Below are 14,894 nucleotides of genomic sequence, written 5' to 3'. Positions count from 1 at the left end.
GTGGGAAGAGAATCCACAGGGCTTTTGGACAGGGAATTTCTCCTTCTCCACAGTGTCCTAGCTACACAAGAGGCACAGCTTCTCCTGTGAATCTAAGATGGTCAAGTGGTTGGGACATCAAGGAACTGAGATGTGAAATCTATACCACTGTCTGTGAACTCCCTAATGGTGTAATCACCCGGAACTCCTCAGGCCTTCTCTAAGTAACCAAAGATTGTGATAAAAAGCAGCCACACGGCTGCTTCTGAGGCTCCCTGCCTGCACCTTTCAAGACGAGTGAGGCAGAAAGGAACACGAGGTTGAGGAAGATGGGATGCCTGCTAGGCACAGGGTCCAGCCAGCCAGATGACCTGCCATCCTGAGAGGGATCTGCATTGAAATTGTTAGATTATCCTGCAGCAGGGGTTTTGAGGAAGACAAGCAGAAGCTGGTTTGTAGCAGATGGAGAAGAGAGGCCCTGACTCTCGCCACAAGCAACTATGAAGACAGATGGCCAGAGGGCGAGATTGTAGGACAGTTTTTGTGTAAGCACTTAGCTCTGCTCCAAGATAGTAAAAGACACAAAGCCACCTACACACTGTGCCAGACTCCAAAACAGGGACCAGCAGAGCCTGCAGGGGTGGCTGGTAAAAATGGACAGCTACCACTGCCATCTGAACGACACATCTGCTGCATGTCTGCCTTCAAAAGTACATTTTCTGGATGCATGATATGTTAACATCAAAAAAGAATTTAGGAACAGAAGCAACCTTATCAGCTCAGTGCCTCTAGTCATAAGTGCAGCATGGCCACCTCCTGATTATCTACACAGATGGAGGAATCCGTGACCACAAAGAATGGGGAGCTATAGTTAGCACCCCTCCAGTCCCCCACTTTATCTAGAACATGCCACATCAAGTTGAAAATTTGAATTATTTTATCCTCACGTCTGCCCTGAATGTCTGTTGTTGGAGTTACCAATCAAAGAACTCCCCCAAACAATACACAATTGGAGAATAAACAAACCAACGAGGTAGTCAGGTGATCCCTACTAAAGGCCTGATCAAACGCAAATGCCCATCCACAACACAGTAGAAAAAGGAAACTTCGAAGATGAGGCATGGGCTCAGTGAAGCCTTTGCCTTGCAAACACTGAGGACCTGCCTTTGGGTCTCCAGAACCCACAGATGAAGCAGGTGCAATGGCTCCTGGAAGCTCATAGGCTACTTACTACCAGCCAGTGAGAGACCTTATCTCATACAAACGGTGGACGATGCCTGGGGACCAATTCCAGAGGCTGGCCTCTGACTTCCACATGTGCATCTATGGGTGCACATACACACACGCAGGAACACACATAAAAATCCAACAAAAACAACAGCAAAGAAACAGCTTTTAATATGTTTGACCCTTTTGAGAAAAAGGTACCAGGGCTGGGCTTAAAAGTAGTTGCCAATTTAATGGTTTAAAAAAAAAAGATTTTTAATTATATGTATGTATCTCCATGGTGGGTATGTGCACATGAATGTGGGTGCCCTCAGAGGTCAAAGGCGTTGGATCCCTAGAGTCAGAGTAAGACAAGTGAGCTGCCCTACATGGGTGCTGAGAAATGAACTCTGCCATCTCTCCACTATTTTTTCCTTAACGAAACTAAGAAATGTGACATAAAATAAAGGAGGGGTAAAAGGGAAGGAGAATGAAATAGAGTTGAGATAACCAAGCCTTGAGAGAACAGTGCACTTTAGACTCTAAAGAAATCTCTTGCAGGGCGTCACTCTCCTTTAGGGAAGTGGCCACTGGATGGTGGGTTGCCCAGGTCCCAGTGGATGGCTGCATACCTGTGTGCATGTAGACAGCACTATTTGGACTCAAGGTTATTAATAAGGTCTCTCACTGGCTGGTAGTAAGTAGCCTATGAGCTTCCAGGAGCCATTGCACCTGCTTCATCTGTGGGTTCTGGAGACCCAAAGGCAGGTCCTCAGTGTTTGCAAGGCAAAGGCTTCACTGAGCCCATGCCTCATCTTCGAAGTTTCCTTTTTCTACTGTGTTGTGGATGGGCATTTGTGTTTGATCAGGCCTTTAGTAGGGATCACCTGACTACCTCGTTGGTTTGTTTATTCTCCAATTGTGTATTGTTTGGGGGAGTTCTTTGATTGGTAACTCCAACAACAGACATTCAGGGCAGACATTAAGTTGGAAAATAAATGGAATGGGGTGCTAGAGGAAACTAGAGGGTAGTGGTAGATGAATGATAAAATGCATTGTATAAATATATGAAAATTTTAAGTTTTAAGACAATCTCATCACTTCACACCAACTCCTTCCAAATCCTCCCTCCCAAATTCATGACTTATTGCTACACAAATATACACATGTATGAGCACATGCACACACATGTATACAACCTCTGGGTCCATTTAGCATTGCCCATATGTACATGTGTCCTGGGTTGATCACTTGGGATTGGACATCCTGTATGGGAGCTTGTCCCTGGAGGAAGTGGCTTCTCCCTCTCAGAAGCCGCAGACCATCTGCAGCTCTTCCCCTAAGCATGGCAGCTTGTGTGCCCGTCCATGCTGGCATCTTCCCCTAAGCATGGCAGCGTGTGTATTTTGCCCGTCCATACTGGCATTCAACTAGTGTTGCCATCATGCTGGACTTGTTCATGCAAACATGCCACTGAGAGAGCACGGGTGCATTTTCCCTGTCATGTCTAGAGGACACTCTGCAGCAGCAGGCACCCTGGTCCTCTGGCTCTTAAAACCTCTCCACCCTCTTTCCCAAGGTTCCCTGCAAGGTATAGGGATTGCACTGCAGATGTACCTGTTGGGGTTGGGGACCCCACGGACTTACTATTCTCTGCATTTGAAGAGCTGTGGATCTGTACAGTCACCTGTTACAGAACGAGTCTTCTTTGGTGAGGACTGGGAGTTACACGTATTGGTATAAAGATAAGTATTTAGGTCAGGAATTGTATTAGTTTAGGGAAATGGCAGTAGAATGTTCTCTTCGGGAATCTATGACCTCTTCAGTCATGGGGAGTTGGCCAGGTTTCCAGTAATATGTGTGAATTCCCTCCCATTGAGCAGGCCTTAAGTTCAACTAGATAGCTGTTGGTTATCTAACAAAAGGGGTCATTATTGTACCACTGGGGATACCTTGTTGGTCCAGTCATTGTAGCTCATAGGCTTTACACTGGGTAGGACTACCGATTGCTCCTATCCCTTGGCTGCTTGCATAGCACCTTTTAATACTGAGAGCTGCTCTTCAGGCAGGCTGCTTCCAAATCCGGTCCAGCCAAATTCCTCCAAGTCCTGTGTCCAAAGTGTATGGTACCTTCAGCAATAGGCCCTTACCTTCAAGTTTCCAAAGGCAACCATGGGCAATGGCAGTAGCTCATACTGTTACAAAAACTTGTATTCTTCTGACCAACAACCTGAAGGGGACATTTCCCAAGCCTGACACTGAGGTTTTTGCTAGAGGGAGCATGGCTCTTGGGGATAGTACCATCACCTCATGTAGTGACCCGTATACACATACACATATCTTTTTAAGTACACTTTTGAAAGGTTTCTATATGGCCATTTCAAAGCTCTTTAGTTTTGTTCTCTTTCCTCCTTTCTCCCTGTATTATCACCCCCCAGTTAAAGTCCACCCCCCATTTTCCCATCACCCCCTCATAACACCTAACTATTCTCCTCTCCAGAGCCATTAAAAAAGAATTCCCCTCCCATGATCAATAATCATGTTCTATGCATACAGACAACCGTGATTGGGAAAATCAAATCTGTAATACTCAGTGTGGAAATGAAGAGAACACAACAGGAGCAAACCCGGGCAGGCGTGAGGAGAGTGAACTAATGCCGGTGCCGAGCCACGGCGGCTGCTCCTATGCCTGGACGCCAGATCACCTTGGTGTGTCCCTGACAGCATAGCTGTGAAGGGCTGAGGGACACCATGAGCTGAGTTCAGAAGCCCAGGAGAGCCAGTCTGTGGGGGACATGGTCTTCGCTGTTTTCTCACCCCATCTTCGTAGGAGAGAGAAAAAGAGCACATGCTTGGTGTGGCGTGGGGTATGAGTGTGCATACGTTTGAGAAACAGAAAATTTACATTTTTTTTCTGTATTTTCACATTGTGCTCACCCTCTACATACTGATGTTTGTAAGAGAGGTTGGGTATCTCTTACAGGTAGTGTGGTAATAGTTTGTAAGAGGCTGGGTATCTCTTACAGGTAGTGCGGTAATAGTTTGTAAGAGGCTGGGTATCTCTTACAGGTAGTGCGGTAATAGTTTGTAAGAGGCTGGGTATCTCTTACAGGTAGAGCGGTAATAGTTTGTAAGAGGCTGGGTATCTCTTACAGGTAGTGCGGTAATAGTTTGTAAGAGGCTGGGTATCTCTTACAGGTAGAGCGGTAATAGTTTGTAAGAGGCTGGGTATCTCTTACAGGTAGTGCGGTAATAGTTTGTAAGAGGTTGGGCATCTCTTACAGGTAGCACAGTAATAGTAAAGTAGTAGATGAAAAGGGATTCCACAGTTCTGATCTTGACCTCTGGTTCTCTTGAATTCTTCTCCTGACCACAATTCCAAGGATTCTGAATTCTCAATGTCTTAAGTAAAACTCTAACTCGGTGCAAGTAACACTGACCTTAGTCATAGGAACAGGGGTCTACAGCTGTCACTGTCACCTCCGCACATGGCATTGCTGTCTGCACCCAAGTGAGAACCACGGCAGTGTGACCCGAGGACTGCAGTTGTTGCTCCAGCTGCTCGCTGTTGGGGTTCTCCTAACCCCAAGACTTTCTATGCACCTGACAAATGGAGCTCTGTCTGCCTCCCACAGGGCAGATAGTAGGCATTGGGTGTACAGTTGGATGGGGGACGGAGAGTGGCATCCACTTGGCCTGTCACTGGACAAACTCTTGCGGAGGACTATGGGAAGTGACACTGTCCCCTGCAACTTATCCTGGGTAGCAGAAGTGTGGCATGCAGGTCACAGAGTTGTCTATAAGCCACTGAAGACTCTGACCTAGCCAAGAGTTATGAGGAAGATAAAACGTGCCTACTGAGAGGCAAACTGGGAGGGTTATAGTGAGGCCCATCTGAACCCAAATCTCAATAATTAGCAAGACCCACAGCGTAAAGATCCAGATGGAACGTGCTCCATGAAGAAATTATGATGCTGGAATTACACCTCTGCATACTTTGAGATGTTAAATTTGTCAGTTTCTGCTAGTCCAGTGATTCTCAACCTGTGGGTCGTGACCCCCTTTCGGTTGCATCTCAGATATCCTACATATCAGATATTCATGATTCATAACAGCAGCAAAATTAGTTATGAAGTAGCAATGGAATTGGCTGGGAGGGGGGGTCACCACAACATGAGGAACTGTATTAAAGGGTCGCAGCGTTAGGTAGGTTGAGAATCACCATGATAGGCCAATGTAAATCTCCACTAATTTTTAGAACTTACTCTGGAGGGGGTGCAGTGAGGAGGAAAGGGAAATGTGGAGCCAGGAGGGCTGGAAGGGCTTGCCTCACACGCTGTTCTCTTCTTTTGCTGTGCAGCTTTGTCCCGGGACCACAGAAAGCTATCCTCAAAGACCACGCACCAGAGGCAGCAAAGCTCTTTCAAGATAAAAAGCACCTTTCAAGCACATGGAGAGGGGGCAGAGATGCTATTTCAAGGCTTTCCAGAAACCCATTCCATACCTTTAAACACGGGAAAGTGATAAAAGCTGCATCCACACATGGCAAATGAAGCGATCCAACAATTTAGGGATTAGCCATGGTCTGACTCTGAACTTAGAACCAAATCCACTCCTGAACTCCAAGCTGCTTAGCCGGGTTGCACGCCAGCATCTGGATGGCTGCTCTGAAGGGCAGAACAAGCCTGTGGCTGTAGACGATCAGGTACCTCGACCCCCTACACTCATGGTGTTAAGGTCTATCTTGTAGGTTTACTTGATGACTCCGGAAAGACAACTCCAGCACTATGAGAATGATAGTTAGGAACTATTACCATTAGGAGATGGAAGAATGAAAGATGTGTTTTGAAAAGTTGAATGGAGACCTAATTTTGAAGTTGATTTCTTTACAGTGTATGCACGTGGCTACAGGCCAATGTAAACTCTTTTCATTTCAAGCCTCTGTTATTTTCCAAGCCACCATTTTAATGTTCATCCGTTTAATCAAACATCTTTAACATTGTGGAGTTCTCAAACAGTTACCCTAGAAATTGATGCTGTTTGCATGTCATGGTTTTAGAACTCTGACCTTCCCGACTTCCACTTCAGCAAGGCACTGTCTTGGTAGACTGGCTGGCCTGGGGCAGCCTTGTGCCTGAAGGTTGCCTCTGGCCTTCTAAAGTTGTTTGTGTGGTCTGGTAAGAAGCAGAGTGACTCTCTCCAGCTCTCACTCTTCCTAAACTCACTGAGAAAGTCACCAATTCTCCAGGAACCTGAGTCACACTTCTGGGCCTAATGTTGTACAGAGAACTTCTGCCAAGCTGTCTCAGTGGATCTCTGCTTTTTCCCCTGCTATGGTCACTTATTACTCTGCACTAATCCAATTTGATCCTTAGACGAGAAGAGTGACAACATACAATGTCGGGACTTGAGCTCCGAGTTCCTTTACCCCGCTGAGCAGCACCAAGCAGGACTGGCAGAGCTCAGAATGAAGCTTAAATGGCACTGAGCTTGTGGGGAGAGTGGGGGTGTAAGAAAATCCTTGAAATTTGGGTTTATCAAATGCCAGAGACTCGAGTAAGTCAGCAGGAAGTCTTAGGGTCCAGCCTTTCAAGCATTCCATCATGCTTTGTCTCCTCATCCCCATCCACGTCTTTTTTCTTAGGATGAGGGTATTTTCAACAACTAAACATCAGAGCTGTTAAGGCCTACTACTCAGACCTTACCTCGGGTCACAGCCGCCTCTCCAGTTAGCAGTGATGCTCGCTGCCAGGCGAATGTCCGTCTTCAGAAAGGAGGATGTGATGAGATGTGTGGGAAGGAGCTACTAGACCAGAGGCCCGTAGAGTGGTCAGATTTTCTTTTCTATACTTCTGTTCAGGAACTCTGGAAGGACGAGCATGCGCAGTATTTTTCCTTTGAAACCCTTTGTGCCACCATTCCTGGGGCAACTGCATGGAGACAGCTCCCAGAACCAGGAGGAGCTGTCAGTTTGTACTCAGGTGCACATCAGCTTCATGTATCCTAAGGTGCTTAGAGGCTCAGGAAAACTGTCTCATCACAGGAAATTGCTGAGCAATATTTAAGAGGTATCTTAAAAGCAGGGACTTTTCTGATTAACTTTGGTTGAACACAGACACTTTACTTATTGTTGGAGATACTTTGAAAATGTATTTTCTTCTGTGTTGGTAAATATAGTACATTTTAAAAACTTGCTTGATGATTAAAATTATTTTAGCATCTTGGGTCATATTTTTAATCCTTCACAGACTAAGGGTCTGAAGAAAGTAGCCCATAATTCATTTTTTGGAAAAGTCAGTCCCTGGCATTAGGGTGGGTCAGCAGTTAAGATCTGTTCCTTCGGAGAGCTGGAGTTTAGTTCCCAACACTCCAACTGGGTGGCTCACAGCTGCCTGCAGCTCCAGGGGATCAAATGCCCTCTTCTGGACTCCCAGGGCACCACACATACACGTGTACAGACAAACGCAAATGAAAAAAATTTAAAACCCCAAATTTATGACTTCTGTTTCCAAAAAGTAGAAATTGGAAAAAACTAAGCTGACTCTAAATTTAGTAAGGCTGTGTTTAAGTCAAGAAACACATGACTGGTACATCTTGGCTTAAAAAAAATTGTAACTGACTGCAATGGATCTGCCTCCCATTATCTCTAAACTAAGCTGTCCGACTGTAATAGTACCAGTTCAGGAAAATAAACTTCTTTCAGAGAGGGTCATTTGTGGGATGGGTAAGTAAATGGAGAATGAGGCCAGGTCTGTCAAGCATTCCTTTATCCAACAGCTCCATGCCTGAGGCCCATTCTCCATTGGACACTTACACACCAAACAACTCCCGAGCCTCTATGACTGTCTGAATGGTGGCAGCACACAAGATGTACAACTGGGCAAGGGGCATACCAAGCTTCCAAAGTCTACAACTCCAGGCAGAGCCAACACTGCCAGCTTTGACCCAAATGACTGGTATTTTCTCACACTTCTGCAGTCTAAGCCCTCCAGAAACTGGGTTGAATCCTGGACTGACATGGAAACTGTCAGGAACCAACTGGGTTACATAACAAGAGGGTTATGAAAACTGTGCAATGTGTTTTCAAATTAGAATATTCTAAACACCATACACCCTTTCTAATCGAAGAGAGTAAAATGTGAAGAGAATTGGGTCTGCATAGAAATCTGTCAGCTTCCAAAGTTTTACCTTACTGGAAAAGCAACTATGAACCTTACAAAGTTTTACCCAGAACATTCTCTTTTTCAGCATTTAGTAAGTAATTCTCATTGGAAAATGCAAGCTGAAGGGGATTTTTGGTAGAGCCTGTAACAATGATGGCCAGGCAGGGTCTCACTGCTCTCAAGCTGATACAGAGGAACTCAACTGTAGTGGACAGCAACCTGAGTTGTCTGCAAGGTAGCAAGAGTCCTGTCCTGCTTCCTAGCAACAGCCCAGGCCACAGGTCATCCCTGCTTCTGTTTACTACTGTAGTACGGCCCCAAACAAACCCCGACTCTCAGGAAGCTTGAGTAGCTTTATTTGCAGTGTGAACAGCATTTATAATAACAAAAGTGTTTACATAATAGCTTACAATTATTTTCCATACAAAATAAACTGACATCATAGTCATCTTCACTTTTTACACTTCTCACCTGTTCCATATACAGTGAGGACTTCCAGATTGTACTCTGGCCAACTCGTCAGAGATGCACATGAATAAACTCACCATGTCATCCTTAACCACTGTGGCTGGGATTTGTTTAGCCATGAAACAGTAATACACTTCAAAACCATGTTTGTTCTCTAGAAATCCTTCTTTTCTTTTCTTGAATTATGGTACATTTAGAATTTTTACATTTTATACACGTCAGAAGGATTTATTTCCACACCTTCACAATCCCATCTCTAGAAGCAGTCACGATGAAGCCCTGAGTTGTCTGGAAGGTGGCAATATCTGTGATGATGTCATGATGTCCCACAGGAAGAGACTCTGGGCCCCTTCGAGGGGTATCATCACTTGGTCCTACCTTCTGCTTATTCTGAATTTCCTGTTTAGTGGGTAAAAGTCAAAACAAAGGCCTGAGGTTAAACCTGTGCCATGTTGTACCTTTTGACAATATTCCTGTGGCTGGGAAGTTAACACCTGTTTAAAGTCACCATGCAACAGAGTCCAAAGTGACCTTCTAGGTTCCCAGTCATCATCAGAGTGCATGAGTAGCCACTATAAACGGGTCAGCATATTACCAAGGAAAGAATAGAGATATATACTTGATAGTCTAGCATTTTTAAAAACTCCTATGGAACACCTACTCTGGCTAGCACATGTAATATTCTCTAGGTCAATAACACATGCTTTGGAGGTCAATAGCCAGGCTGGGGTCTCAATTTCCTGTTTATTAGCTATGTGATCTGGGACAAAAGACTCCCCTGTTACTAACCTCTTCACCTGTAAAAGGAAAGTAGTATTTCCTAGGCTTTTTTATACTATGATGAAAGGTCATTTCTGAAGCTGACAGAGTGAGTAATGTGCAGGGTGCACACACCTATACCCCATCACTCCAGGGGAGAAGCAAGGACAGTGAACTGAGCTATGGGCCAGATCCTGCCTCCCTCCCACTCTTCCCACCACACAAAACAGAGTCCCGTACCTGGACGACTTCAGTGCCTTCGATTATCTTCCTGTAGTAGGACACAGATGGAGAACTAGTGCTTCCTGCTACAATGTAGGACCTTTCTGGGGAAACCAAGTCCCAGAACCTAGGGGAGAAGGAATAAATGACAGATCTACAGTTAATATTACTGGCTTACACCAAAAGGATTGGTTAATGTATCAGGAAAAGATTTTTCTAGAATCAATAGCATAACATTAATAGCTGTCTGGCAAGGTACTGATGGGCTTAACAGTACACGGCCAATACCTAGAACAACCTCTTTTATAAACCGAAGCATCCTTTCATGTTTTAAACCCGAAGCATTCTCTGAGACACTGCACCTTATTTTCATGTCTGAGCCAGCTGTTAACAGGATAGGATTTCCATCTGCAGGACTGCAGTAGATGCCATGGACACTGTGAGGCGAAGGCTTGAGAGAAACAGACAAGCAGTCAAATAAGACATCAGCGTAGTCCAGAAATGACTATCATTTTTAGTAGAAGTGAATTAACTGTCAACAGCTGTACAGGCACCTCAAGACATCTGACCTGTGAATGGTCTCATCCTTTTCTACTGAGGGAACTTGAGGATCCACCTAACTGCCTGGAAGGGCTGCGGGTGTAGCTCAAGGTGGAGTGCTTTCACAGCACACACACGTGGCCCTAAGTTCAATCCCCAATGTCCCCTCATCCAAAAAAAGACCCTCAGGCTGAGCATGGTGGTGTACACCAGTAGTTCCAGTGCTCTGGGAAGAAAAGGCTAGAGCGTCACCAGCTCAAGGCCAGCCTGGGCTACACACTCAGACCGTCAGACCGTAACTTCAGGACTACTTTGCATAAGACCTAATTAAGTAGGGGTCAAACCTTTCCTACGTTTAGCTTACTTGTCAAGATACTCCTGGCAACATGACCAATAGACAAATCTATCCCAAGCAGCACTCATACAAGGTACAGATGCTCAATACTATCTCTAATCTAGAAAACTGGTTGTTCACCTTTATGACCTGACCAGGAGCTTCAGCTCACTGCCACACCCAGCATCACAAGAGGGCCAGAGCACAGGTCACTCACTAGTCTGGGAATAGATCAAAATTCAGAGTTCATTTCCTAGTGAATGCATATTGCTTTTACACCATCATGTAGAGACAAAAGCCCTGCAGGGGACCCTGCAGACATAAGAAGACTGCATTCATTAGTGGGCTCTGCTTGATTTCTATCTACAGGAGCTCCACTGTGGGATCACAAACATCCAATGGAGCAGACCCAGCAATGGTCACATATGTCTAATTTGTGTTTTTAATAACACGAACTAAGAAACTCATGAGAGAGCATGCTGGCTAAAATGCCTACACATGCTCAGGATGGAGGTGACAGTCAGCACTGGTGACGAACCTGTAATTCGGAAAGTGGTGGCGCACTGCTGGCCCAGAGAGTCAGTCTCCTGTCCCCAGTCTCCATGTCCCACATGGAGACCTCATTGTTGCCCTGAACAGCTGAGAGACAAAGACAAGAACTGTTAGCTCTTCCTTCACATCTTGGGAGCAAACGCAAGGCAGCCTGTTTCTATTTCCATCCTGCAAGAAATAATAAAATCCTTAAAATAACAGCACAACTCACCACCAGACCGGGTGAGTGGAAAAAATTGTTTGTGATAGCCTAACAGCAAATACATATACTGCACTCCACCCAGGGCTGGAATAGACTATGGAATGGAAAGGCAAATCACACAGATTTCCCCTCAAGAATCTACAGCATAAATAAAGGAAAAAGAAAAGGCACATGGAAACAGCATATCATGGGCTGAGGCAAAACACCCACACAGACCCAAAAAGGCTGGACAGATGGAGCAGCAGGTGCCTGTTGAAGGCAGAATGAACTGAGGAGGCAAAAGTTCACGGTGTTTTGATCTAACTGAAGGATATTTGTGACAGAGAGTAGAGGCGGCTAACAGAGTAGAAACCATGGGCCTGACAGAGAATCTGTCCTTTAGGTACTATGCTGGGGGAGTGACCAGGATTCATTATCGATATCTACAGAGCTGGCACTATTCACGGTGAGCATTGTCCTGGGCACTGGGGGAATACTAAACAGAAAGACGCAAAAGGAGCAGAGGGACGGAACCAATCAGCGAGGCAAACTCAAACCCAGGGGGTGATGGGAGAAAGCACAGGAGTGAATGTTTCTCTCTCTCTCTCTCTCTCTCTCTCTCTCTCTCTCTCTCTCAAGTTTGGCCTGTATGAATCACACCAGGCTCTTGTACCACCCAGCTTCGACCTGTAGCAGTCTAAAAATAAAATGACCCCCAAACAGTTTAAAGTCCTACTCCTGAGAACCTGTAAATGTTACCTTGAATGACAAAGTGATTGCAAAGACGGAACTAAGGACCTTGAGAGGGGTGAATTATTCAGGATCATCCAGTGGGCCCTAAATACAAGCCCAAGCATGCTTGTAAGAGGGAAGCAGACTCATGACAACAGAATGGGCCTCGGTGCTGTTTCCACTCGGAAGAGGGGACATTAGCCAAACAGTGTAGGAAGAGAAGCAGGAAAAGCAAGCAGTGGAGTCTCACCCAAGCTCCAGTGTGGTCCTGACACACGCTGACTCACAGAACACAGCTCAGCCTTCTAACTGCAGAACCAGTGTTAAGTCTGTGTTAAGTCACCAAATGTGAACAGCACTGATAGGAGGGAGAGGGGAAAAGACGGGGGGGGGGGGGGGGGGGGGGGGGGGAATCGCCCACCCTCACTGTATCTAGAATTACAGTTTGGGATGAGGAGACGGCTCAGAGGGTAAAAGCACTTGCTGTTACACCACCTGATGACCCAATTGGTCCCCGAACTCAAGTAAAGAGCCACATGCAGTGGTGCACATCTGTAATCCCAGCATTCGTACAGCCAGATAGTAGATGAAGACAGGAGAATCGCTTAGAAACTCTTAAGGCAGCTAGCCTAGAGTATGTAACTCAGCAACAGAAACAGGAATGACCCTGCCTCAAAGCCATGGAAGGGAGAAGTGACTGGAAAATTGTCCTCTGACCTCCACATGTGCTCAGGTGTATGGGAGCCTGCTCACGCGCGCATACACACACACACACACACACACACACACACACACAATTCCTCTCAAGGTGGCTTTTCTAGTCAACATCTTTGTAAACTCCAGTAACCGGACCCTCATAACAATTCCTGCCACACTCTACCACTAAGCACACGTCTTCTGTGAGGCCTCTCTACCCACACCTGTACACAAGAACCTTTAGAAAGAAGCTTGCCTTATTGGGATACTGACCAGATGGAAAAGCCCACATAAAGCCATTTGGACCACGGTAGAGTTTGGCTGTTTCTAGATGTATTAGCCTGTTTATCCATTGCTATGACCTGAGCAAAGGGTTTATTCTGGCTCATCTTCTCAGTTCACCATGGCAAGAAGGGGGAGAGAGGCAGAACCCAGTAGCTCGTATCACAGTGGCCAGGGAATAGCTGTGCTGGCTGACTCCCTTCTCTCCCCACTTTTATCCCACTGGATTCCAGAGTGTGGACTGTACATGAGAAAGAAGAGGACAGATGAAAACCCTAAAATGATCAGGAACTACTACCTATTACTTAGGTGTGCTGCCAGACTGAAGTTTCATCTCCAGTTCTTATGAGGTGTTTTCAACTATACTTTACAGATAAGGAAAATTAATTTCAAAGTTCTGTCCAAGTGAGGCTGGAGAACGGCTCTGTAACTAAGAGCACTGGCTGCTTCTCCAGGGACCCAGGTTTGATTCCTAGACTCACAAGGCAGCTTACAACTGTCCCTAACTCTAGTCCTTGTAGCAGGAATCTTAAAGGGTCTTATTAATAAAAACAAACCCAGAGCCAGGTATTGGGGTGACTGCTGGAAGATCAGAGAAACAGAACAAGCCACAGCTACCTCACCTCGCCAACTTCTCAGCTGATCCTTTTTCCTCAGGCTGGAAGCCTCTGAGTCCTCAGATGGAATGGATCTCAGCTGAACTGCTGATCAAAAGCCTAAAAGCTTAACAGACTCTAGTTCCTGGTCCTCACACCTTATATACCTTTCTGCTTCCTGCCATCACTTCCTGGGATTAAAGGCGTGTGTCACCATGCCTGGCTGTTTCCAGTGTGGCTTTGAACTCACAGAGATCTGATGGATTTCTGCCTCCCGAGTGCTAGGATTAAAGGTGTGTGTGCCACCATTTTCTGGCCTCTATGTCTATCTAGTGGCTGTTCTGTCCTCTGACCCCAGATAAGTTTATTAGGGTACACAATATATTGGGGGACACAATATATCACCACAAGTCCCTGGTGATATGACACCTTCTTCTGGCCTCCAAGGGCACTGCACACACAGGGCACACAGACAGGCATGCAGGCAACACACCCACACACATTAAAGATAGCTCCGGAACCCACACCAGAGCACTGAGTGATCAGTGATGGAAAGGCAGGGTGCCTGTGAGAAACACAGATGCAGATCAGAAAGAATGGCTGCTGATGAGGAGCCCACAGCTCCTCCTCCTGACACTTCCAGGAAGAGGCCGGCAGTTTTAACCAACGTAGGGGACATGGATTTGGAAGAGATGAAAGATGAGAGGGGGTGGAGAAAGGAATGGAGAACGGTGGGTACCAGTTGATGGCACTGGTTCTGAACTTAAAACCTAACGGTGGGCCGCTTCCATATGAACAGAGTCAAGCACTTGGCTCATATGGGAAAGAAAAACTCAAAGAGCAAGGGTCTCGGCAACAACACACAATGTAATTCCCAACCTCGATGTCAGCCTGCATCTTACCTGCAATCACCCAGGACTGGGACAAGGGGTGCATGGAGAGGCGCCGGATGCGAGCTCTGGAGGGATGACAGTGACTGGAAATCGGCAACTGGAACCTCATGTCCCAACACGCCATGGTACCGCTGCTCGTGCCTCAAGTTTAAAAGGCACAAACCATTAAAATCCAAGCAAAGACACGATGCTGCATTTACAACAATGGCCAACAGTGCTGCCTTTGGATGAATACATTTTTAGATTTTTGATTAAGACAGGGTCTCACTATGTCTCCTTAGCTGGCCTGGA

At 46.0% G+C, this 14,894-nt stretch overlaps 2 protein-coding genes across 4 annotated transcripts in view; one reads left to right on the top strand and one right to left on the bottom strand.

Annotated features, from left to right (window-relative positions):
* Col6a6 (collagen type VI alpha 6 chain) overlaps positions 1-7,406 on the top strand; it is a 137,971-nt gene extending 130,565 nt beyond the window's left edge. Inside the window, exon 36 of the mRNA XM_076576972.1 lies at positions 5,546-7,406. Within this exon, the coding sequence (XP_076433087.1) occupies positions 5,546-5,738 (193 nt within the window). The 3' untranslated portion in view covers positions 5,739-7,406. The remainder of the gene's footprint in view (positions 1-5,545) is intronic.
* Positions 7,407-8,683: 1,277 nt separating this feature from the next.
* Pik3r4 (phosphoinositide-3-kinase regulatory subunit 4) overlaps positions 8,684-14,894 on the bottom strand; it is a 54,097-nt gene continuing 47,886 nt past the window's right edge. For all 3 annotated transcript variants that reach the window (XM_076576974.1, XM_076576973.1, XM_076576975.1), the window contains exons 16-20: positions 14,613-14,744; positions 11,210-11,310; positions 10,160-10,248; positions 9,816-9,924; positions 8,684-9,215 (exon numbers count right to left, since the gene is read on the bottom strand). In XM_076576974.1, the coding sequence (XP_076433089.1) occupies positions 9,045-9,215; positions 9,816-9,924; positions 10,160-10,248; positions 11,210-11,310; positions 14,613-14,744 (602 nt within the window). In that variant the 3' untranslated portion in view covers positions 8,684-9,044. The remainder of the gene's footprint in view (positions 9,216-9,815; positions 9,925-10,159; positions 10,249-11,209; positions 11,311-14,612; positions 14,745-14,894) is intronic.

The sequence above is a fragment of the Peromyscus maniculatus genome, chromosome 7 (genome assembly GCF_049852395.1).
Source record: "Peromyscus maniculatus bairdii isolate BWxNUB_F1_BW_parent chromosome 7, HU_Pman_BW_mat_3.1, whole genome shotgun sequence".
Lineage (NCBI taxonomy): Eukaryota > Metazoa > Chordata > Mammalia > Rodentia > Cricetidae > Peromyscus > Peromyscus maniculatus.
The sequence above is the reverse complement of the archived record's forward strand: the minus strand, read 5'-3'. Positions and strand labels throughout refer to the sequence as shown.